This window comes from Podarcis filfolensis (genome assembly GCF_964270895.1).
Source record: "Podarcis filfolensis genome assembly, chromosome: 9".
NCBI classification, from domain to species: domain Eukaryota; kingdom Metazoa; phylum Chordata; class Lepidosauria; order Squamata; family Lacertidae; genus Podarcis; species Podarcis filfolensis.
The window spans coordinates 17,454,512-17,477,980 of NC_139610.1; the positions used below are offsets into that span (position 1 = coordinate 17,454,512).

General features: G+C 39.9%; 1 protein-coding gene and 1 long non-coding RNA gene across 8 annotated transcripts in view; one reads left to right on the top strand and one right to left on the bottom strand.

The window, feature by feature from the left end:
- TBC1D1 (TBC1 domain family member 1) overlaps nt 1-23,469 on the top strand; it is a 90,542-nt gene that overhangs the window by 56,774 nt on the left and 10,299 nt on the right. For 3 of the 7 annotated variants that reach the window (XR_014551935.1, XM_083630143.1, XM_083630145.1), the window contains 6 exons: nt 4,471-4,610; nt 9,636-9,821; nt 12,460-12,621; nt 16,815-16,973; nt 21,034-21,278; nt 21,923-22,082. Coding sequence is in view for 6 of the 7 variants with exons in the window: in XM_083630143.1 (XP_083486269.1) it covers nt 4,471-4,610; nt 9,636-9,821; nt 12,460-12,621; nt 16,815-16,973; nt 21,034-21,278; nt 21,923-22,082 (1,052 nt within the window). In the remaining variant the exon portion in view is untranslated. Of the gene's footprint in view, nt 1-1,246; nt 1,412-2,769; nt 2,890-4,470; nt 4,611-9,635; nt 9,822-12,459; nt 12,622-16,814; nt 16,974-21,033; nt 21,279-21,922; nt 22,083-23,469 lie in introns of those variants that run through there. The other 4 variants (XM_083630141.1, XM_083630144.1, XM_083630146.1 and 1 more) reach the window with 3 other exon arrangements.
- LOC310770309 lies at nt 1,312-9,674 on the bottom strand. The gene is made up of 3 exons (XR_014552047.1): nt 9,543-9,674; nt 2,730-2,846; nt 1,312-1,398 (listed from the first exon to the last, which is right to left on the bottom strand). It is a non-coding gene; the product is annotated as an uncharacterized lncRNA (long non-coding RNA).

A 23,469-nucleotide genomic window follows, 5' to 3' on the forward strand; every position in this document is an offset into this window, starting at 1 on the left:
ATACAAACTTATCTAGACAACTGAGCTTGCTAGGAACTTGATCCTGCATTTGTGTTGCAATTACGCGATACTTCAAGGGAACTTCTTCCCATATTAGCTCCTTAGAAGGCAATTGGGCCGGATCCGGCCCCTGGGCCTTAGTTTGCCTACCCATGTTTTAAAGTTCCCTGCTATCCAGAATAGTGATTATCTTAAATTCAGATTTATTATTATTATTTCATACAAACTTATCTAGACAACTGAGCTTGCTAGGAACTTGATCCTGCATTTGTGTTGCAATTACGCGATACTTCAAGGGAACTTCTTCCCACAGTAGCTCCTTAGAATGACAGCAGAAATGCATCCCCAAAAGAGCATTAACATGTTTCAAAATGTTTAGGCATCCCTCCACTATACATATTGCATCAACAGTCCTGACCCTGCATTATCCCCTGGTCTGCTGGGTGTGGTTGCTAATGGGCATGGAAATTGTTCAGAATCCATATATCAAAGCCTTGGCAATAAAACCTTGCTGACAACTCAAGGCCTGATGCAGGCTAGGAAATATATGTAGGAGAAACCAGCAATCACCCTTTCTGGACTGTAAAGCCTTCCCACGGTCTTGAAAGCTGTGCTCCTGTTGCTCACATAAGCGTTGAGAAAATGAGTCAGGTAATCTTGGCTTGTTTAGGGCTAGAAGAGGACCATTCCAAGATTGTCATATGTCTGCCTTCCTACTGGGGACATCAGAATATCTTTTAGGTTAGGCCAGCACCGTGGAGGAGGCAGAATCAGTCGAAGAGCACTCCCATTGTCCCTGGTGCCTGTACTGTTATTTAACATGGTTAATACAAAAGCACTGATGTAGTGCATCTTTTTTTATTCAGCTCTTTGCCCTTTTCTTTTTGTCTTTTTTAAAATTTTATTTATGCTTTTCGTATTTATACATTTCACTAATTTACAATCACTTTAACATTTCAAAACTTGACTTCCTTCCCCCTCTTTCTGCGGTTCCTTAAATTTATTTTTAATATCTTCTGCAAATCCAAATTAACTTAATTTGCTAATTTATTCATCTACTTTAAATATATATTCTTATAAAACTGCAGGTTATTACAGTAATCCTTCCAATGTTCTTATCTGTTTACAATTTATCTGTAAATATTCAGTGTTTTCTTTGATTTGTCACGTTTCTTTCTGTCTTGCCTTTTGTTTAATCTTCCCTGCTGGAACCCTCCTTGTAAAATATGAATACACCTGGCTGCAGCTCTAAAAGTTCTTCCGATCAGTCATCACCGGCTCCTCCTCCTCCTCCTCCTCCTCCTCCTCCTCCGCCAGCTCGTCTTAATCCCTCGGCCTCTTCGCCCAATTTCTTTAAACATTTTAGGCATAATTCAAGTGGAGAACAAAGTGGGCATGCTGTGCCAAAGAGGTGAGAGAAGAGATGTGGGGAGTTTGTTTATGATCCGCATTTTAAAGAACATTTTAAAACATAAAAACCACCAGAAACCCCAGTGGTTTCGTGCTTTCACCTATATGGATGTACTTTTCATGCTTCATTTGAGGTGTTTCCTTAATTATGTGGAAGTAAAAATAAGTTCTCACAACCTTTGGTGGGCTATGAAGTCTGAGAAACAGGAGTGGACTTTTCCCCTACTCTGAGGAGCATCTTCTGAAGCTTCTCTGTAGTGGCATTATCCCACACTCAGATTATTGTTTACTAGGCACTGTGGTTTAAACTTTAAAATTGCTGTGCTCGCTTCGGCAGCACATATACTAAAATTGAAACAATACAGAGAAGATAAACTTTAAAATTGCCGGTCGGGAGGTCGGCAGTTCGAGGCCCCGCGACGGGGTGAGCTCCCGTTGCTCGGTCCCTGCTCCTGCCAACCTAGCAGTTCAAAAGCACACAGTGCAAGTAGATAAATAGGTACCGCTCCGGCAGGAAGGTAAACAGTGTTTCCGTGCGCTGCTCTGGCTTTGCTAGAAGCGGCTTAGTCATGCTGGCCATGTGACCCGGAAAAACTGTCTGCGGAAGCAGACAAACGCTCATAAAATTATCCCACGGCCTGTAAAGCGAGATGAACGCCGCAACCCCAGAGTCGTTCGTGAATGGACTTAACTGACAGCGGTCCCTTTACTTTTACCGTATGCTATTGCAAAGCTTGAGAAAAGCAGTGGGAATAGATTGACCTTAAATGTCCACCTAACGACTCTCTCACGACTATTTCATCAAGAAGCCAGGAGAGGAAGAAAGTTAAAATGCATTTGTTTGCTGCACATTTGGTGCTAGGAAAAAATTACATGGATCCAGCCGAAATCTTCTTAATTCAAGTAAATTTCATGTAAGGGTCACATGGCAGCCCTACACAAACCATCATATTTGGTGATTTTCTGCCACATTTCCCTTCCATTTCATGAGACCAACCCAGAAGAAACCACTGCTGCCCCACTCATTTCTGAGGGGGAGGTGAAAGCCAAGGTGATTTCTCCTCCCACTGATTCAAAAGTCCGAGAAGTGAGGTTTCCTATTCATTGCTGATTTGGATTAAAGCCCTAAAGAGAGTTAAAATGTCTTTCAGTGTTAGCCTTTGATTTCTTGTTATTTGTTTTAACACCTACAAGTATTATTTTTCTGATTTGTTATTTGTTTTAACACCTACAAATATTATTATTTTTCTGGTTTAATACTGATCAGGTTTTTTTTTCTGTTTTGTGTTTTTGTTCTCAATTTCACCTGGTATACTTACACTTCCTCCTTCTGAACTTCCCCCTTTCAACTGCTCTCAGCACCTCCTACCGTTCTGCTCTACGGAAAAAGCTTCACTCTTCCTCTTCTGTGCCAAACTTCTTAAAATTTCTGGCTCCTGTAGATGAAAATAACACCTCTGACTTTAGGAACACAAAAAGGTAGGGTTCTCTTCCTGCAGCTGAAAAATCTGTGATTGTTTAAGAAACATTGTCTCAGACTGCAGTGGGAATTGTTAAAAGTTGTAATTGTTCTAATGTGGTTGGCGTGGTAATTTAATTAAAAAGCTATTTCACTTCAGTGTGTATTACTCATATTTATAAATAATATACCGTATTTTTTGCTCTATAAGACTCACCTTTTCCCTCCTAAAAAGTAAGGGGAAAGTGTGTGAATGCAGTGGAGTGAATGCAGGCTGCGCGGCTATCCCAGAAGCCAGAACAGCAAGAGGGATTGCTGCTTTCGCTGCACAGCGATCCCTCTTGTTGTTCTGGCTTCTGAGATTCAGAATATTTTTTTTCTTGTTTTCCTCCTCCAAAAACTAGGTGCATCTTATGGTCTGGTACATCTTATAGAGCAAAAAATACGGTAGATAGTGTGAAGACCATGGCTTTTCTAAAGTTATGTGATGGCAGTGATTCTTATAAAGTAAGCTGCCGTCCTTATTCAGTAGCTTTTCAGTGACTGCTGTTTGTGAGCAGAATGGGTCAAAGTTGTAGTTTCTCACATTCCACGCGAACCCTCCATACCAACTGTGCATTTAGAAACTCTCTCAAAGGGCCAAAGTATACATTTCATTAATGCTGCCGCTTTTATTTTGGAGGAAATGCAGCTGCAGGCCCTGATTTGGTGCCATTTCCCCAATCTGGAGGGGAGTCTCTCACCAGTTTCCTATCTGCCCCACCTTGCTTACTGTGAACCCATGACAAAGCTCTTCACATTTCTTTTGGAGAGAAATAGCAGCTTTTTCTTCAAAGGAAAACCAGTAGCGTTAAGCACAGCTTTCTAAAAGCGTGATTAATGCATCTCATAGTAGTTTGACTCAAAATGACGAACAGAAAATAAAGAATTGCAGGTGGAAAGACGACAACAGTTTACCTGAGAAGAAAATTGTAAGCGGCAGGGTGCCAGTGGCTAAGGGCCACCAGCATAAGTGAGGCCGTTGCAAGAAAGTTGCGGTAATACTGACTATGTGGAAGAATCTTCTACTTGTGGCCGGATTTGCAGAACCTGGGAAAGTGATTTAGAGTTTGATGACTTAGGATGTCACCTTATGGGGATGGTGTCGCATAATCAAGAAAGTGTGGGGGAATGTTATGCTGTAGCTTTTTCTCCAAAAAAATAAGGGTATGATAAAAATATGTGTGGGGAAGGTAAAAAAAAACCCATAGGCCTTTCTTGGAGGTTTATATTACCTCTCACTCCCACTGCTTCATTTTTATAAAAGGATGTTCAAGGTTCAGAGCACAAGACTCTCCATAGGCTGTTTTTGTCAGAGGTATTTTGGGTGAAAGGGGTAGTGCTAGCAACTAAAATTAAATATTAGTTTCACGTGGGCCCAGCATTTCTCTAAAGTGGCCTGCGTGTTACATGAAGAACTGGTGTTTGTTCTTTGTTGCTGCAAATACTTAGGAGGATTTGTTCATTCTGCTTGATTGCAAAACATGTTGCAGTTAGCTTCATTTTACAGTTTTTACTGGAACGATAGACAAATCTGGTTCTGACAATCCTTCTAATTTTAGTGACTACAAGCCCAAGTCAAGTGAAGCAGCTTCTATCCACGAAAGCCCTGTGAGGACCCGCCGGCATTCATGGAGACAACAGATATTCTTAAGAGTGGCAACCCCACAGAAAGGATGCGATTCTCCTAGTTGGCACGATGGTAATGGTCTTCCTTAGATAAAAAGAACCTTTTTTTTTTTTTTACTAATCTTTTTATTGATATTTTGGAAACGACATCAAACAATACAAAAAAGAAAAAAGACTGAAAAGAAAAAAAAGCAAGCAAACAAACAAACAACAACAACAAACAACGCCTATAAACATAAAACAGACAAACCAACATAACATCACTCAATTGACTTCCTTCCATCTCAGTTTAGGCAAAATAAACTCATCGCTTATCTGCAGATTGTATTATATCAGCTCTTTACATCGCAGGTTTTAGATTCCGCCCACTGTGATTTTGGTAATACCTAGATTGATTTCAATGTAACTTAGAAATTTATTCCAGTCGTTCGTAAACTTAACGATTTTTTGATGCCTAATTTTTTGTGACATTCTAGCTAATTCTATATACTCATATAATTTCATTTGCCATTCTCTAATGGTGGGGATATTGGAAGTTTTCCAGTTTTGCGCTAACAAAATCCTGGCGGCCACCATTGCATATTGAAAGAATGTTTGGTCTTCATTTTTGATCTCCTCTCCGATCATACCTAAAAGGAACGCTTCAGGTTTTTTGGGGAAGGTGTATTTCAGTATTCTTTTTAATTCATCGTAAATTTGTCCCCAAAATCTTTTCACTTCGTCACAGGTCCACCACATGTGAAAGAAATTACCCTCTTTAGTTTTACATTTCCAGCATGTGCTGTCTCCGGTCTTATACATCTTCCCCAGTTTTGCCGGGGTGATGTACCAACGATACATCATTTTCTCCATGTTTTCTCGGAGAGCAGCACATGCTGTGAACTTCATACCTTTCTTCCAAAGTTTTGCCCATCTGTCAAACTCCAGATTATATCCAAGGTCTCTGGCCCATTTGACCATGACTCCTTTCACCTCTTCATCTTTAGTATCCCAGTCTAACAGTTGGTTATACATTTTGGATAAAAGTTTAGTATTACTTTCTAAGATTTCCACCTGGTACCTGGACTTTTTTTCACTCATTCCTATTTTTTTATGATCGTACCATAACGCATTAATTTGGTGAAATTGTATCCATCCAGTTAATTTATCCTTTAGCTCTTCGTACGGTCTAATTTTCCACCCTCTTTCTGATTTAACTAGGAGATCTTCGTATGTCCATCTTTCACATTCCAGATTTAACTTTTTTATTGTTAAGATATCAATTGGTGAAAGCCACCAAGGGGTGTCTCTTTCAATCAGCTTTTTGTTCCTGTTCCAAACTTCTAATAACGAGCCTCTAATGATATGATTAGAGAAGCCTCTGTGGATCTTTCCTTTATCATGCCACAAATAAGCATGCCAGCCGAATCTAATGTCAAATCCCTCTAGATCCAACAAATCCGTGTTTTTTAAAATGGCCCATTCTTTTATCCAACAAAGACAAGCGGCCTCATAATAAAGTTTTAAGTTCGGAACTGCAAAACCCCCTCTTTCTCTTAGATCCGTGAGGAGTTTGAATTTAATTCTTGCCCTTTTCCCTTGCCATATAAATTTAGCTAAAGTTCTTTGCCAATTCTTAAAACATGCCGTACCTCTAATTACCGGGATATTCTGGAATAAAAACAATAGTCTCGGAAGAATGCTCATCTTAATCGCGGCCATCCTTCCTGTCCAGGACAATTTTAACCTATTCCAAGTATCTAAGTCTTTCTTAATTTCTCTCCAGACCTTAGTGTAGTTATCCTCCACTAAATTTATATTTTTCGGGGAGATCCATATTCCCAGGTATTTTACCTTTTTTCACCACTTTAATACCTGTTTTTAGTTCTAGCTGGTTTTTTACATCTTCGGCCAAATTTTTTGTTAAGATCTTAGTTTTTATTTTATTTAACTTAAACCCAGACAATTTACCGAATTCCTCTAATAACTCCAGGGCATTACTGGCACTTTCTATTGGGTCCTCTAAAGACAATACCAAATCATCGGCGTAAGCCTTTAATTTATATTCTTTTTCTCCAATTCTTATACCTCTTATTTTTGGTGTTTTCCTTATTTTATTTGCGATTATTTCCAAAACCATAATAAATAGAAGGGGAGACAACGGGCACCCCTGTCTCGTGCCCTTTGCAATTGTAAAAGAATTAGTGAGATTATTGTTAATTATCAGTTTGGCCCTTTGGCTTGAGTATATTGCTTTAATACCTTCCAAAAATGGTCCTTCTATTCCTACTGTTTTCATACATTGTATTAAAAACCTCCAAGAAACATTATCGAAAGCCTAAAAAGAACCTGCCTAACATGCTACAAATAAAATATCTAATTTTTTGTGGATGGACAATATCATGAATTTCCAAAGAAAATATTCATAATTAGTGAATCTACTGATCCAGCAGGATTCTTCTTAATGTTCTTTAAACTCAGAAGGATTTAAAAAGCAGCCTGAGAAGGCGAAAGTGTTCTCCATTTAATTTGTTGTATTTGATACAAACATTTTTATGTCAGCAGCAGATGCCCCACTAATACCCTGGCATTACCAGCTACATCAGGCATAGGCAAACTCAGCCCTCCAGATGTTTTGGGACTACAACTCCCATCATCCCTAGCTAACAGCACCAGTGGTCAGGGATGATGGGAATTGTAGTCTCAAAACATCTGGAGGGCCAAGTTTGCCTATGCCTGAGCTACATCCTCCAGCACCACTTCCTGCTATTAATATGATTTGCAATTATGTTGGCAGCAGGCACTAAAACTACACAATTTGAGGAGGGGAAATGGTGGTGGTCGCCCTGCTAAATTGTGCTTGCTGTTTTCAACATGTACACTGGGTGGCACTGTTTCTTCTGCTTGTGATTCAAGAAGATTAGAGCTGCTCAGTTTGAGTCCCTTGTGCTTTTAAAGGTCAAACGCCTCATGAGTTTGGTTCTCAAGGAATCATACCAGCCAGCTCTAGGGGGCTGTGGGTGCTTGGTCACCCACAACAATTGTGGCGGCCAGGCACCCAGAAAGTCAATGAGAAAAGCCGGCAAGCAGGAGAGAAGCAGTTCAGCTCCACCTTCCGCAGCCAGCAAGTGAGACACCCTTTTCCAAGGGGGGGGGGGGTGTTTGTTTCAGTCACGGAAACAGAGTCTCTCTGCTGCCAAGTCCGAGCCCCTCCCCATGGAAAAAGGTGCCTTGCTGACTCTGGAGAGGAGGAAGAGGAGCTGCTGCTGCTGCCGCCGCCACCAGCCTCCACAACCTTGATGTGCAACGTCACATGGACATGCCTGCACATGCGTGTGTGCATGCGACGCCGCACATCTGCATTGCAGCAGTGGGCACCCACAATCCCGAGGGTGAGATGGCACCCCTGCAATGAATTAAGATCTTTAACTTTTAAGAATGGAATGACTGTTGTTTCTAGCAGTGCTTTGCTTTTCAGTCTGTGCTTTGGGAGGATTTAGATTCTTGCATTGAAAGTAAGGAGCACAAATGATCAAAGCTCTGGAATTTGCTAATAATGCTGGCTATGATCCATAGAGGCCCACACATGCAAACAGAATGGGTGGTGACTGTTTTTTCCATCCAGCAGAAGCTGCTTGTGTCTTACAGGATATACCTTCTGTCCTTTGAAGTGGCTTTTGAAGGGGTGGGGGTGGGCTGTACACCACGTGCAGCACTTTGCTTGAGACCACTGTGTTCATGTTACGTGCTTTTTTAAAGGAACTACTGTACTGAGAATAAAGTCCAGTTGAGTTTGATAAGCCCTGTATATGATCCAGGTTTTGTAGACACTGTTTAGCAAAATGCAGGACTTTGTGTAAGAAGAGCTCAGAAGTGGTTGCTAGATAATAAAAGTCAACATCCTTAGAAACTGTTCTTATTTTTGAAAAATGAGTTGCTATTTCTATAACAGCTGCAAAAATGGGCACCTATGTGTGGTTAAATATCTTAAGCAAAAGACAGAGTAGTACAATTTGCAATTTCTGAGGAAGGGTGGTGCTCTAATTACCTCCATTGTTCTTCCATTGGAAGCAAAATAAATTATCTGAAAAAGTTCATAGTTTACACATATTGCAGATATGCAGAATTTCTGTCAGCTCACAGACCTGATTAAATATGCAGGTTTTTCTAAAGTTATTTACAAACGCTAAGATGTATTAGCACAACAGCACACTGATTCAGTTTGCTTGCTTTGTTGTCCTTTGCTTCATTTTTTGCTCTCACAATGTTATTATTGCCCTTTTACTATTTGGAAACTGAAGCTGAGAAATAATCACTTTTCCAGTGCCAGCACAATGTGTTTGTGGCAGATTTAAATCCTCAGCCGAGATCTCCCCCTGATTCCAGTCTTTCATTTTAAGCATTTTGCTCATATGGGCATTCATGTACAGTCCCATTAACTTCACTGGAATGAGTCTTCCAGTATAAGAATCAATTTTTGAATTATTCTGTTTTGATTATTGGCATCCTAAAAGTACTGTGGTATTAGTACAGTATGTATCCAATTTTAAATGTTTATTTCCTGGTGGAGACTAATTCATTTCTCTCATATATATATATATATATATATATATATATATATATATATCAAGGAGAAGTAAAATCTGCATGTAGGTGTGCATAGAGCAGCCTTCCCCAAAATAAGGTGGATCTTTCCATTGAGAATTGTGCCCACGGTATTCAGGATCTCCAGTAGAATTTTTGACTTTTAAAAATTAGAACAGTTGACTTCCTGCCATATCACAAACTACTTCTGGGAGCTTCTTTGGTTTTGTGTTTTTGGTAAATTTCACCAGATGTTACAATTGCTAAGTGGAAAGTGACATGCATTGCATAGCGATGGCATGCAAGCCACTTTAATCTGCTTCCAGGATCTCCAGCTCTTTGAGATTAGCTATTCATTTCCACCCCTACCTTGCACAGACTGGGAAATTTTCTCCGCAGCATCACAAACCTTTATTATCGATATATTGTAACTGATGCTTACCTGAGGTGTTGATCTAGAAATCCAATTTAAAAGCATTTAGATATCAATAAAAGGCTTCTGAATGCTTCTTTCTTGCTTTGTCACCATATTAAGAATACTCTGAGTTGGGCGAACTTCCACCCAGATCACCATTGCAAGCAGTTTGTGAAGATGGTCCCTTTAGGGCAGTAAAAGAAGAGAGGAAGAGGACACCCAGAGAGCTTCGGGAACTGTGGCAAAAAGCAATTCTGCAGCAGATACTACTACTTAGGATGGAAAAGGAAAATCAAAAGTTGCAAGGTAAGTAAATTACTGGATCAAAAACTTGAGGAATGGCAGGAGTAGGGGAACCTTACATCACTGGACTTTTTACCATGACAATAAATAAGTGTTCTGGAAGTATTGTTGACAACATTTGCCTTGTGTTTATTCAGATTCCTTTCTTCCCAATATCCTGTCCTGTTTGCTTTCCTTCTTTTGCTGTACTTTACCCATAGTTTGTTTACTTTATCTTAATAGTCTCTTTGCTTGTTTTATCAGTGGCTACTCTTAGCCTAGTTCCTGGAAGTGCTGATAAGGTGCTCATTTTCTGACTCTTTTGACCTGTGGCTTTGGTATATTTGGATCCACCTTCTAGATGCTTAAAGTACTCAACCTCTGTTAGTGTCCTGCTAAGTCATTCTGAGTCAAAATCTCCCAAGACTTGAGCTCGCACTTTAATCTGTGTGAGAGGTACTGGCTTTAAACTAGTACTGGTGGAAATTGCATGTCATCCTACAAATGTTTTAAGTGCAATAGGGACACTTGAAAAACAACAAAAACAACCCTGAAACATTTATTTCTGCCTCGTATCCTCTATAATCCATGAAAGATGCAAAAATGGAAGACAGAATTTCCCCTTGACCCTCTCCTCCAAACAAGCCCTTTCACAACTTCTGTGGCTACTCACAGCTATGATCTGTCTGCTGCTTTTAGTTGCATTTTTTTCCCTTTCTCCTTTACTGCATGGCCCAGGTAAGGTGCTATTAAGCAAATTTATTTTGTCATGATCCGGAAATCTGAGGCGAGGAAAAACCCTTTATTCTTTGTTCGCATATGTTTTTTAGCATGCCACTATACTGTGCAATCTTGAAAGGAACTGGCAAAACCAAACTGGAAAAGGAAGTACTCTTCAATCTGTAAACTGAAGTTGCAGCGGAGGACTAAGGCTGGACTCTCCTATAGATTGTCTCACTCCTATAATAAATGAAAGTGCTGTTTTTTATGATGCATAATGCTATTAAATCATAAAAATGACAGCATTCTTATGATGTATTGGAATAATATGTCCCAAGAATGACAGTGTGCTGGTAATGTATCATCACAGCAAGGGCTTGTTGTGCATATATCAAAGCAGACATCATTCAAGTGATAGCTACAATATGACAGATTACTTTTTAAATATGGTTCCAAGTTATGCTTAGTGTCCAGGCAGTGCTTTTAATGCTGCCCTTTAAGTAGAAGGAAACACAGTGCATTAACTTGCCTTTTTTCCATCTCCTTTTGCTTTGGTCCCTCTGTTCCAGTTCTCTCTCTATAGGGTTTCTTCTGGCATATGGTAGTCCCTAACCCTAACCCTTTCATCTTCAGAAAAAGAGCAATACAGTCAATTTGCATCTTATGCATGGGTTACTTTCTGGGGATAGTGTTTAAAGCTGAAATCATGCATAGTCAAAACAACCCTTTAAAAGCCAGAAAGTGATACGTAAAAAACATAGTACAGCACTTACCAGTGCTTTTAAGCTCTCAGGCATGCTTAGCGAACTCTGGGAAGCTCTTGCAGGATCTTTTGGGGCCATCCAAGATCTCACGAGAGCTTCCCAGAGCCTTCATGTGAACCTCCCAGAACTTGGTAAGCAAGTCTGGGAGCTTAAAAGCTCTTTTCCACACTGGGAAAACCCAGTGCAGAATGAGCTTGTAAGCTGTCTTCCCTCCATGCATTTAATTTGTGTGATTTCAACTGGCTAGCCTTCAGCTGTGTAAAGTTGCGAGTTGACTGTACTTTCTGTCCTCAAAATGCAATTAATCCAGGAGATCTTGTAACAGCAAAGCCTTCCCTTCCCATTGCTGGGCAGCAAAGAGCCTCAGGATAGGCAATTATCTCCCTCTTAGCATGGCAAGACCCAGAATAGACAGTTGGGACTCCTCCTTTGGCCCAAGGTAGTGCTCACAGCATTTCATTTATTTATATACCGCTTGACTGTAAGTGGTTTACAGAAAATAAAACAAACATTAACATGGTAGAAAAAGTTGAAAACAGGTATTTTTAAAAATTTAAAATGTAATTACAACCAACAGTTAAGCTGAAAGCAGATTAAAACACACGTCAACTTCTGTGCATCTGGAAAGACTTTCCTGAACAAAAATATGTTTAGCAGGTGCTGAAAAAAGTACAGTGAAGGCACCTACCTAATATCAGTAAGCAGGGAGTTCAGTTTCCCCTTCTTATTTTTTTACCTAATCCTGACCCCACTTAGCACCCACCCACCTGATGCTTCTGTAGGAACACTGACTGTATGGCTCATGTCGGCTGCATTTTCACACTAACAACAGTTTTCAGCTTGGACTCAAGTCTGTGCTATTTTCTATGTGTAAACGGTAAACAGTGCAGGTAAGATGAATGTTTTCAGTAACTTCATGCAGTAAACTGCTGGTAAGGACAAGCCCTAGGATGACACCTTTCAAAATGCCCATAATGGGGCAGCAGCACATTGAATATGATTCAGTAGCATTGTCGTATTCTTATATTACCTTATTTCCCCTTTGCAGCTGCTGAAACACGCTTGCCTTTTTTGAGTGTCATGGTTCATTAGGCTGACATTTTCAGTGAACTGTCAAAGCTCCATTTATCATATGCTGAATGTCATTAGCATGTACCTCTTCAATCTTTTTTGTCTAGCTTCTGAGAACAATCTGCTAAACAAACGTCTGAAGCTTGATTATGAAGAAATCACCCCATGCCTCAAAGAGGTAACGTTGGTCTGGGAAAAAATGTTGAGTACGCCAGGAAGGTCAAAGGTGAAGTTTGATATGGAAAAAATACATTCTGCTGTTGGAAAAGGTAAGTGTACTGAATTATTGCAGACATGCGCACACATTCTTGGAAAGTAAACTATCAGAACACCTATTTAAATAATGCGGGTAATGTATTATATGAATATGGCTGCATTTCATGAGTCTGCAAGTGCTTGGGGTTCATTCACTCTCAGTGCTCACGGAATCGACTTCGAAAACTTGGAGGTTGTCATGGACAGAGCCACAAAGGAATTGCGAGTAAATCGGGAAGTCCCAATTTTGAATCATGCCTCTGTCACGAGCAAGACACACACTCTCAGTCCTAGTCAGCACCGTCTGCAATATGGGGAAAAACTGCAAGCAGATGGAAATGAATGGAAGTGCTGTGCATTTGCATATAGAAATCAGGATTAATTATTCAAGATCTTCTTCAGGAAGTTAAAATGGGATCAGTGACTTGATCTAAAGTAGGGGTGTGGAACCTGTGGTTCTCCAGATGTTGCTGAACACCAGCTAAGGTTGATTGGAACTGGAGTGAGACAACCAAAAGTCCCCATTACTGCTGGTTTTATAGATTATATTCCCATTTCTGACATAGCCCCATAACATACTATTTTATTTTAAACATCCAGATGGACAATTCTTATTTATTTTAAATATTTATAAGCCGTCTTTCTGAATAAAATTATCTGAAGACTATAATGAAAGTGTTAGCAGTGAGGGAAAGGTAAAAGGTATTCCTCTTCTTTTTTTAGCAGTTATTTTCTGTGTACGGTTTTAGGTCGCAGTCTTATACCCACTTATCTATTAAACACATTGGTACTTACATCTTGCTAGGCATGTATAAGACTGTGCTGTTGCTTTAGTTTTCTAGGGAAAATTTTAAATATTTATAAGCCGTCTTTCTGAATAAAATTATCTGAAGACTTTAATGAAAGTATTAACAGTGAGGGAAAGGTAAAAGGTATTCCTTTTTTTTTTTTTAGTAAAGTTATTTTCTGTGTACAGTTTTAGGTCACAGTCTTATACCCACCTATCTATTGAACGCATTGGTATTTACATCTTGCTAGGCATGTATAAGATTGTGCTGTTGCTTTAGTTTTCTAGGGAAAATTATTTGAAGAACCTTACCTTTTGTATCCCACACATAGTCTGAGAAGCTGGATTTTTTTGTTCCTGCTATGATTGCTACAAGCGTGCCAACAAAACTAGTCAGTATCCTTTCCCCAGCCAGCAGTAAAATGTGTGTGCATTTTAAAAGTGAATACAAGAACTGTACAATTCTTATTGAGAAAGAACCTAGTGACTGTGATTCTCCACTGCCAGTAATGATATTGCTGCCAGGAGAAATCTCCAATTAGGTTGCTTTAATGTCAGTGGTGCTGGCACCAGTAAGCTGTGCTTTTCTGTTCACTTCTCCCCATCTCTTCTTCTCAGTGAGAATAAATGGGATGGGAGACTTCCGGGTCAGTGCCAACGACGAATGGCGGAGTTCCTCCGATTGGAGGAACGGGCTCCGTGGAAATTGGGTCTTCCCGCCGCGGCGAAGGCGGGGACCCGCTAGAAATCCCAGGCGGAGAAGCCTGGGAACGTGGGGTTCGGCAGAGCACCAAGAGCGCCTCCCCTACTCACGAGGAAACCCCTTTTGGGGCTCCGGAGTGAAGTGGGGTGAGCAGCGCGGTGCTGCGAACCGATCGCTATTTCCATGGAGGGAAGCCGCGCAGCCATCGCCGGAGAGCGCTGACTTTTTCCTGATGACATTCGGACTCTAAATCAAGTACCCGTGAGTAAAAACGGAGAATTGGATCAAGAAATTTGCAAAACTTTTGAATTAGGCACAAGCGGGAAGGTTTAAACAGGAAGTCCGCCTTCCGCTTTTTGTATATAGATTGAAGCAAAGACCTTGCAACCTAATAGCCTGGAAAACTGCTTTAAAGTTGGAAATTTCCTGCATCTACAACCAATAAAACCCCCTTGGAAAGCAGGAGAAAAGGGGGGGGGATTTGACTGTCTAATCCTGCAGGAGGAGGAGAGTAAAGGAATCTAAGTTTCCATCGTCCCAAACCTGGGGACGGGGTGTCGGGACAGAAATTGCTTGTGACGTCCATTGATTGAAAGGAGTTTTTTGACAGATAGGTAAAAAAAGAGAAGAGAAACAAATTAACTTCAACGCTACCTTCTGCATTTCTGTATTTTAAAGATACAAAGTATCTGAAAATTGAAAGGACTTGAAATCGAAAGTAATTTTCTTTGTTGGATACTTTTTTTAAAAAAAGTGGATACAAATAGAAATTGTATCCCCTAGAGGGAGCCTGGCAGTTTGCTGTTGCTGTTTATTTGGGATCTACAGCTGCAAGTTTTGGATCGTGGGACTTGCTGTCTGACCTTGGACAGAAATGAGTTGGAAGGAATGTTTGGTGTCTGCCCTTGGTATGACAAATGCCCTGCTGCAGCAGCTGCAGGAGAAAATGAATTTGATGCATGAAAAATTGGACTTGATGAGTGCTGTGGCCAGTGAATATGATTTAACAGGGAATAAGGATAAAGAAGTTATACAACAACCAATTCAAGAAACTGGCTTGACAAGACAAGTCCAAGGGCAGATGAAGAAGGAAGAGGCAGTAATTACTCCTCAAACAACACAAAAGGAGGGATTCAAAGTCCTGCAGGAACAAAAGTTACTGCGCTGGAAGATTGAACTTGGAGAGTGCTGGGATGGGTTTGAAGTAAATGAAGCTCTTAACTCTAGTGGGATTATGAAACAGGTGAACAACTATCTTCTGGAGAAATATTTTTTGGACTACAAAGATGACAGGGAGTGGGACTGGGGGGAAGGGGCCAGTCTGACAGAGGAAAATGGAAACTATTACTGGATGGAAACCTCCAGAGACCCACTCCCTAAGAAATCAACAACAGACAAAGAAGTGCGTAAGCACAAACAAGGACAAGAAATTGTGCAGAAGGGGCCTAGAAGAGACTTAAGGGCCTCGGACATAAGAACACCAGATTGATGGACTGGAAGTAATGGACTGAAAGGACTGACATGACCCGAAACCAGAAAGAAGGGACGTTGGATAAAAATTAGAGATATCAAGGGAAATTCTTTTGTTAATTTTGGAATCAGTGTAACATTAATGAAACACCAGGGAATATGCCGGAAAGGAACTAAATTGGCTTTAGTAGAAATGATTTAAGGAGATATGAATGAATAAGACGTAAACTTTGAAATTTTAAGATTTTTAAGATAAGATAAGGTTAAAGAGATTAAGGTAAATTGAATTACAGATTAAATTAAAAGAGGGAAAGGTTATGTTGAATTAATAAATAAGATAGATTGTGAAGATTAATTATTTTAATTAAAATTGAGAAACGGGAAGAATTTGCTGCAATAATGAATTAAACTAGAATACAAAAAGGGAGGTGTGAGGAAGTTCAAGAAATAAGCAAATGAAAAGTTGTAATTTGAGTTCTCTATTTTTCTTTTTTCCTTTTTGGTTTTTCTTTTTGTTTTTCTTTTTGCTATATTTTTCTTTTTGTTTCTTTCATTTTTGTTTATGTATTGATGAAATTTTGAATAAATATCATTTAAAAAAAAAGAGAGAGAATAAATGGGATGGAGCAGCAGACACCTTCATTTGGGAACTATGCCTCAGTGGGGTGACATACTGCTGAGCAAAAACAGAAAGGGGGTGCTTCATTAGCATTCCTCACCCCTCGAATTGTGCCTACGTTTCAGTGAATTTTTCACACTACTGTATGCAGAAATTTGTGGGTCGAGGACTGACTCAATGATGACTTTAGAAGAGGGAAGAGAGAGAACATCTCAGCACCCCTTCTACATCCATTAACAGGTGTTCTAAGCATCATTGGAAGAAAGCAGTATCTCTTCCAATTAACTTCTTTCCTTCCTAATCATAACAGGCAGTGGGAGATAGTATATTCACTTTACTTTGTCCTTGGTGTTTTGAGAAAAGAGAGATTGTCTTCCTCAAGATCCCCACCCTGCCTTGAACTTTAGCTCTACCACCACCACTTGGCGTTTAGTACTGCTCTTGACGATTTGGCCCACACGTAGGCTGTAGTAGATAATTTGTGTGAGTTAAGGTGCAAATTATTGGATACTGTAGTTGAGACAGATGGCTGGTACAGTGATTAATAGTATGTGGGGGTCTCCCCCCCATTCCAATTAAGTATTTTCTTTTCCTTTTCCTTTTTTGGTTCCTATTGCCTTTTGGAAAGGAGTTCCTCGCCATCACCGGGGTGAAATCTGGAAGTTTTTAGCTGAACAATACCAGCTTAAGCCTCAGTTTGCAAATAAACAGCAACCAAAGGATACACCATACAAAGAACTCCTAAAGCAGCTAACCTCTCAGCAGCATGCAATACTTATTGACCTAGGTAAGTCTACAAAAAATAATCTGACATAATACTTAACATTTTGTGTTCTGCTGAGAAGGTACACTTTTAAAGTCATGATTTTATTTAAAAGCTATTGTTCTGTTGCATTGATGAACTCCCTAGGTTGGAGACAATGCCTGGTGCTCAAAAGTATTCTACTTGCACAACATGGGGTGTTCAACCTCATGTTTCTTTTTAAAGGGCAGATTAAAAAGTAGAATGTGGGTCTAGGTCTCATGACTGCAGAGGAGAAATTTGAAAACATAAACAGATATATGATGCCTACATCACAGGGGGTTGGACTAGAATACCCTTGGTGTCCGTTCCAGCACTACAATTCTATGATTCTAAAGAATCAGAAACTCAAAAGGGTTTGAGTGGCATTGGGAGTAGGTCTGCTGCATATAGTTTCCCTCCAGCGAATCTACTGGTCCCCAAAGAAGCACTTATAAAAGCATGTAAGGCAACCTATGATTTGCCGTGGAGGTTGTGTTCCAGGTCATCACATGTGACGGTGGAGTGCACATAAGCCCATTCCCTTTTCTGGCCACTTCCGTGTCACCACGGTGTGCAAAGTCGCACATCAATTGAACTCACGTAAATCGGCTATTGGGACGCGGGTGGCGCTGTGGGTTAAACCACAGAGCCTAGGACTTGCCGATCAGAAGGTCGGCAGTTCGAATCCCCGCGACGGGGTGAGGTCCCGTTGCTCGGTCCCTGCTCCTGCCAACCTAGCAGTTCGAAAGCACGTCAAAGTGCAAGTAGATAAATAAGTACCGCTCCGGTGGGAAGGTAAACAGTGTTTCCGTGCACTGCTCTGGTTCGCCAGAAGCGGCTTAGTCATGCTGGCCACAAGCTGTACACCGGCTCCCTTGGCCAATAAAACGAGATGAGTGCCGCAACCCTAGAGTCAGCCACGACTGGACCTAAAGGTCAGGGGTCCCCTTTACCTTTAAATAGGTTGTTTCCTGTATAACATAACTTAAAATCTCTTAAGTAAGTTCTAAAATTCTAAATAACGTCCTTATACATCTGTTCATTCCAATGCTGTGTGAATGATGACAAAACCTGGAGGAATGGTTCCTGACCTCTCAAGCAGTAAGACACAGTGTATAAAGTCTAGACCTGCACAAATACAAAAAAAAACCCTGCATATTTTACTCTGTATAAACTAATACAGATAAAATGTCATTATAATGAAACAACTTCTGAATATAATGATAAAATGCACTGCATCCTCTGCGACTTCCCATGCCTCCTACACTTCACGTAAGTGGGGACTTTTTCCTCCATTCCCCACAGAATATAAATGGCAACAGCCCAAGATTAGCAAGGCACAGAAACACATTGCTATGAGTTTCCAGTGTCTCACTACAAAAATGAAAATGTTCCCAACACATTTTGAGTGTAGCCTCTTATTTAGGAAAAAATGGGTTTTTAAACAAAATATACACAATACTAAAAATGTATGGATCTTTCGTTATCCAACACCACATCAAATTGTATCAGAGTGTTAGAGCATTTCACGTTAAGACATGTTGAACTGTCAATAAGCAGTGGTTAAAAGGTTTTTTTTTTTAAAGCATGTATTAATATTATAGCTATACATTTAAATTAGATTGTATGCATATTGGTGGGTTTGTATTCAGAGGTAGTTTAGCAGCTTTTTAGAATAAAAAACATAATTAGTATTTGCTAATATTTGAAGCTAAATGTTTAGATCCCTTCATTTGAATATTGTAATGGATTGTGCCTGCTTTCCGCTGAAGCTGTATCTTTTAGCTGAGTCACACATACTTTTGCTTGTTTCTTAAGCCTCTTTCTGCGAAAACAAAGCCTATGCTTGAAATGTTTTGGGCACATTTTCTCCTTGCGTTGCATAGTACTTGAAGATGGCTTAGGAGCCTGTGCAAATTGCCTTTCACCACAGTTAATTCAGCCAGCTTCCATGTGAGTTTTAAGATCAGACACAGCAGATTGCTGCCTTAATCCATATCCTTCCAAGGAAAGGTGTATTCCAGAAATACCTGTCATCAGTTATCATTTAATAATAAAGAAAGGAAAGGGGAAAATATTAAGCACTCTTCATGTTCATTCTTATTATTATGTCTTTTTCCATTTTGGATATCTATTCCCTTTCCTAGTTAGCTCATGCTTTCAAAGTGACTCTGTTGAGCAGGACTTTCTGCCAAACAGGAGACATTGAATAGAACTGTTCAGCGTGTGTTGGAACAACTCCTACTTTGGGCAGGGAGGTAGCTGCTGCAATACAAGCTGCTCTTCCAGTTGGGAAGCAAAGCACGCTACATCTGCAGAAACACTCGGTTTCCTGCCAGCCTGGGCAGTGAGCAGCCAGACCCAGAAATCAAACAGTCTCTTCCTAGTATACAGTGTGCAGAGCACTAATCTGTTTGCAGGAAGACTTAGCTTCGGGCTTTGTCTTTGTTTTTGAAATAAGAGAGCCCTGATAGCATCTGGCAAGGCAACACACCTCCCATAGATGCAATGTTCCGGAAATTAAAGGGTGGGGTGAGATTTAACAAGTGCGAAGCTACAAAAGACTGCTTTAGCTGCACTTGAAAGGATGTGGGGGATGCAGGAATAAACCTACCTTGAGTGTATTTTAACGTGGAAGAAAAGAAAAACTTGTTGTTTCTCTTGCTCTCTTTCAGAGTAGCAAACATTTTCTTCCCAATCCTCATGGAATATCTACATGGATCCCCCAATCTGATTTGTGATCCCAATTTGTAAATCTGGATCAGATCCGTTTCAGGCCCATTCTGACCAGCAGGCAGATCACAATCTGGAAATTGCAAATCTTCAGAAATACCATTTGCATTGTGAACCCAAATCAGCTCTAACTTTCTTGTTTTTTCACATAGGGGCATGACATTTTCAGTCGTGGTGGTCCCTATAGAGGTGATAAGTCCTGAAAAGTTTCAGATGGGTAGCTCAAGGGGTTTTCATGATACCCAACTTTAAAGTTTAACATATTTTCAGATTAAAATGGACATAACATTTTTGTTTTTTCACATGAAATTTGAAAACATGGTAGCCCTTACAGAGGATTAACCCTTCAAAATTTGACTAACTTCAATGGTTTTCATGTTAGCCACCTTTAAATTAAAAGACTGAGTGTGCCAAGATGCCAATTCTCAAGCGCCTTGTGTTTATCCTGTTCCTGCCATCAATATTTCAAAAACATTCGAGGTATTTTATTTAATTAGGTGTGAGGTAATGAGCATGAGCAGTCAACATTAGGCAGACATTGGCAGGCTTGCAGTGAGGGGGATAATCTTTTAAGGGGCAGATTGCCAGCAATGAGAAACACACAACATATTCATAGGAGTCACAGAAGAGCCCCTGTCATATAGAGTGCAAAGTCTATATTGGATTTAAATCGTTCAATCTATAGCAGGCTTCCTCAGCCTCAGCCCTCCAGATGTTTTTGGCCTACAACTCCCATGATCCCTTGCTAGCAGGACCAGTGGTCAGGGATGCTGGGAATTGTAGTCTCAAAAACATCTGGAGGGCCGAGGTTGTGGAAGCCTGATCTATAGTATCAAAGCAATTAGCCAGTGGTTCTCAACCAGTGGGTCCCCAGATGTTGTTGGACTACAACTCCCATAATCCCTGAGCTCTGGCCTTGCTAGCTAGGGGTGATGGGAGTTGTAGTTCAACAACATCTGGGGACCCACAGGTTGAGAAAGGCTGAATTAAACTTTATAGTTTATTAGACAAGTGGCCTAACAAAATTGTTTGCTTCACACGAAAACATGGCATGTTTGCTTTATTAATACAGTGGTACCTCTGGTTAAATACTTAATTTGTTCCAGAGGTCTGTTCTTAACCTGAAACTGTTCTTAACCTGAAGCACCACTTTAGCTAATGGGGCTTCCTGCTGCCGCCGTGCCGCCAGAGCACGATTTCTGTTCTCATCCTGAAGCAAAGTTCTTAAGCTGAAGCACTATTTCTGGGTTAGCAGAGTCTAACCTGAAGTGTATGTAACCTGAGGTACCACTGTATTTGTGTTGCTAACCCCAATTTTTTATTTTCACAGGCCGCACCTTTCCGACGCATCCATATTTCTCAGCCCAGCTTGGAGCTGGGCAGCTGTCACTTTACAATATCTTGAAGGCCTATTCCCTCTTGGATCCAGAAGTCGGCTATTGCCAGGGCCTCAGCTTTGTAGCCGGTGTGCTGTTGCTTCATATGAGTGAAGAAGAGGCTTTCAAGATGCTCAAGTTCCTTATGTTTGACATGGGCCTGAGGAAGCAGTATCGGCCTGACATGACAATTTTACAGGTTGGAGCTCCAGCTTGAATTTTTAATTTTTTAATTTTTTTTAAAATGCAGCAACGTAAGAATTATATATTGCGTTTCCACCCAATGTTCATAAAAAGAAAGCACAATACGTGAAACACTCGTGAATTTTTATTGCCTGTGTATTCAGAAAGGTTGAATGAGAAGGGTGCCAAATGGGAACATTGTCAGCTGTGTATCTGCTGAAGTTGGGGCACAATTTTGGAGTGTGTTAGCAGTTCAATAGGCTGCCAGTGGCTGTGTGCAAATAGATTTATGAGGTTTTCCTCAGAGAAAACAAAAGTATCTTTTAATAAGATTGTGAAGATCACCAAATCACAGTATTTTTAGCTGGCATAAAAGGGGGAAGAAGGATAGTTTCCATTTTTGAATACAATGTAGAAGGCCAATACAAAATAGCTTCAGTTTTATTTTTTATTTTCTCAGGTGTGTGAATGCTAATTTGTGGATATGAAAATTTTAGTTTGCTTCCTGGAAAGTATACTTAGGATCACAATTTCAACTGAATGCACCAGGACTTACATTCATATAAATGTGCATTTGGACCATCACATAAAGGTCCCAGGGAAAAATCCTTTAAACATTTTGTCTAGTTTAACAACCTTTATTTTTATTTGCCTGTGCAGATCCAGATGTATCAACTTTCTCGACTTCTTCATGATTACCACAGAGATCTCTACAATCATTTTGAAGCACATGAAATTGGACCTAGTCTGTATGCTGCCCCCTGGTTTCTTACCATGTTTGCCTCTCAGTTTCCCCTGGGGTTTGTGGCTAGAGTGTTTGGTAAGTCACAATAAATGATATGGATACCTAGGATCCATTAAATGTATTATTTGTTTAAAATTCAGAAAGTTTTTTTCTATCAATATGAGCCAATCAGCTAATAGGATATGACTGGTTTTCTTAAGATTGTATGGACAAGAATGTGGAGACAGAGAGAGCATAGCAAATGCAGATGCTTTCATTCCACCATGTCAGATGCTTTATCTTTGTTTGTAAACAGAAGAATAGGTCTTTCATGACAGTAACCACACTTTCTGACAAATAGGCAATTGGTTAAAATGGGACAAAATCATTTTTAAATGTGTCATATTCTATGGACAGTCCCACCAAAGCATTGTGAATTTTGCTTAGGCTGGGACAGTATTCGGATTTGACTGAACTGCATCTTATTAACCTAAGTTCCATGGTTGACAAAAATTTGATGGAAGCCCTAATCTCTGCCTAAACCTATTGATTGCATCATACCTTAGTATGGAATCAAGTTGACATTCCAAATATAACATGTTGAAATTATAATCCAACATTCCTCTTCACAGTCATGCATAATAAAAAAATATGATCTTTGGCATTACTTATCAATGTCTTGCTTGAATGCACATAAACTAAAACATATGCTATCTGTATATATCCCACCCTATATGTTTCCAAATGTGGAGTGGTTGTTTTTAATTATTGTGCATTTTTTCTGTTTCATTTCCCTTCTTGCAGAGAAACACAGGCAACTTGTTAAAAAAGCAAATACACTTGAAAGGCACTGTACATATGTAATGAAATATAGACAAGTAAAAGGGCTTTGTGGAACAAAGAATGAGACTAGTAGGGAGGAGATATAACAAAAAAGCAAAACTTTGCTTGCTACACTGGAAGCAATGATTTGCAACAATACTTGGAAAGTTGCTCACAAAACTTTGTATAAGGAGAGCATTCTCTCTCTTTAAAATAATGAATTACAGCAGTGGATAGCCGTGTTACTTACTCTGTTGCACCAAAGACAACAAAGAATTATTTTTATGAAACTTTAGATGAAGAAGAAGAAAAGGAGAATTGCACACATTAGTCCCTTTTCTTTTACATAAATATTTGAATCAGGGCCCTGTTAGTTTAGCAGCTCACTCTTGTGGTTGTTATGCTAGAATAGGTCTTTGGGGAACCCAGATATCAGATAAGGAAGTTCTAAGTTAAAAAATTGGCTTTGTGGACTAGAGGGCTGCATTGTGTGTTCAACCCGCCTCTGTTTTTTCTCTCTGCCTCTGTGAACTTTCAACACCCCTGTGTGGATATGAGGGTCCTATACAAAAAAAGATGTATTCTCTTATTTGCTCAGCAATAGAAAAACAATATTAACTCTGTTTCCAGATTGTATTTTTGAACCATGCTGACATTTGTT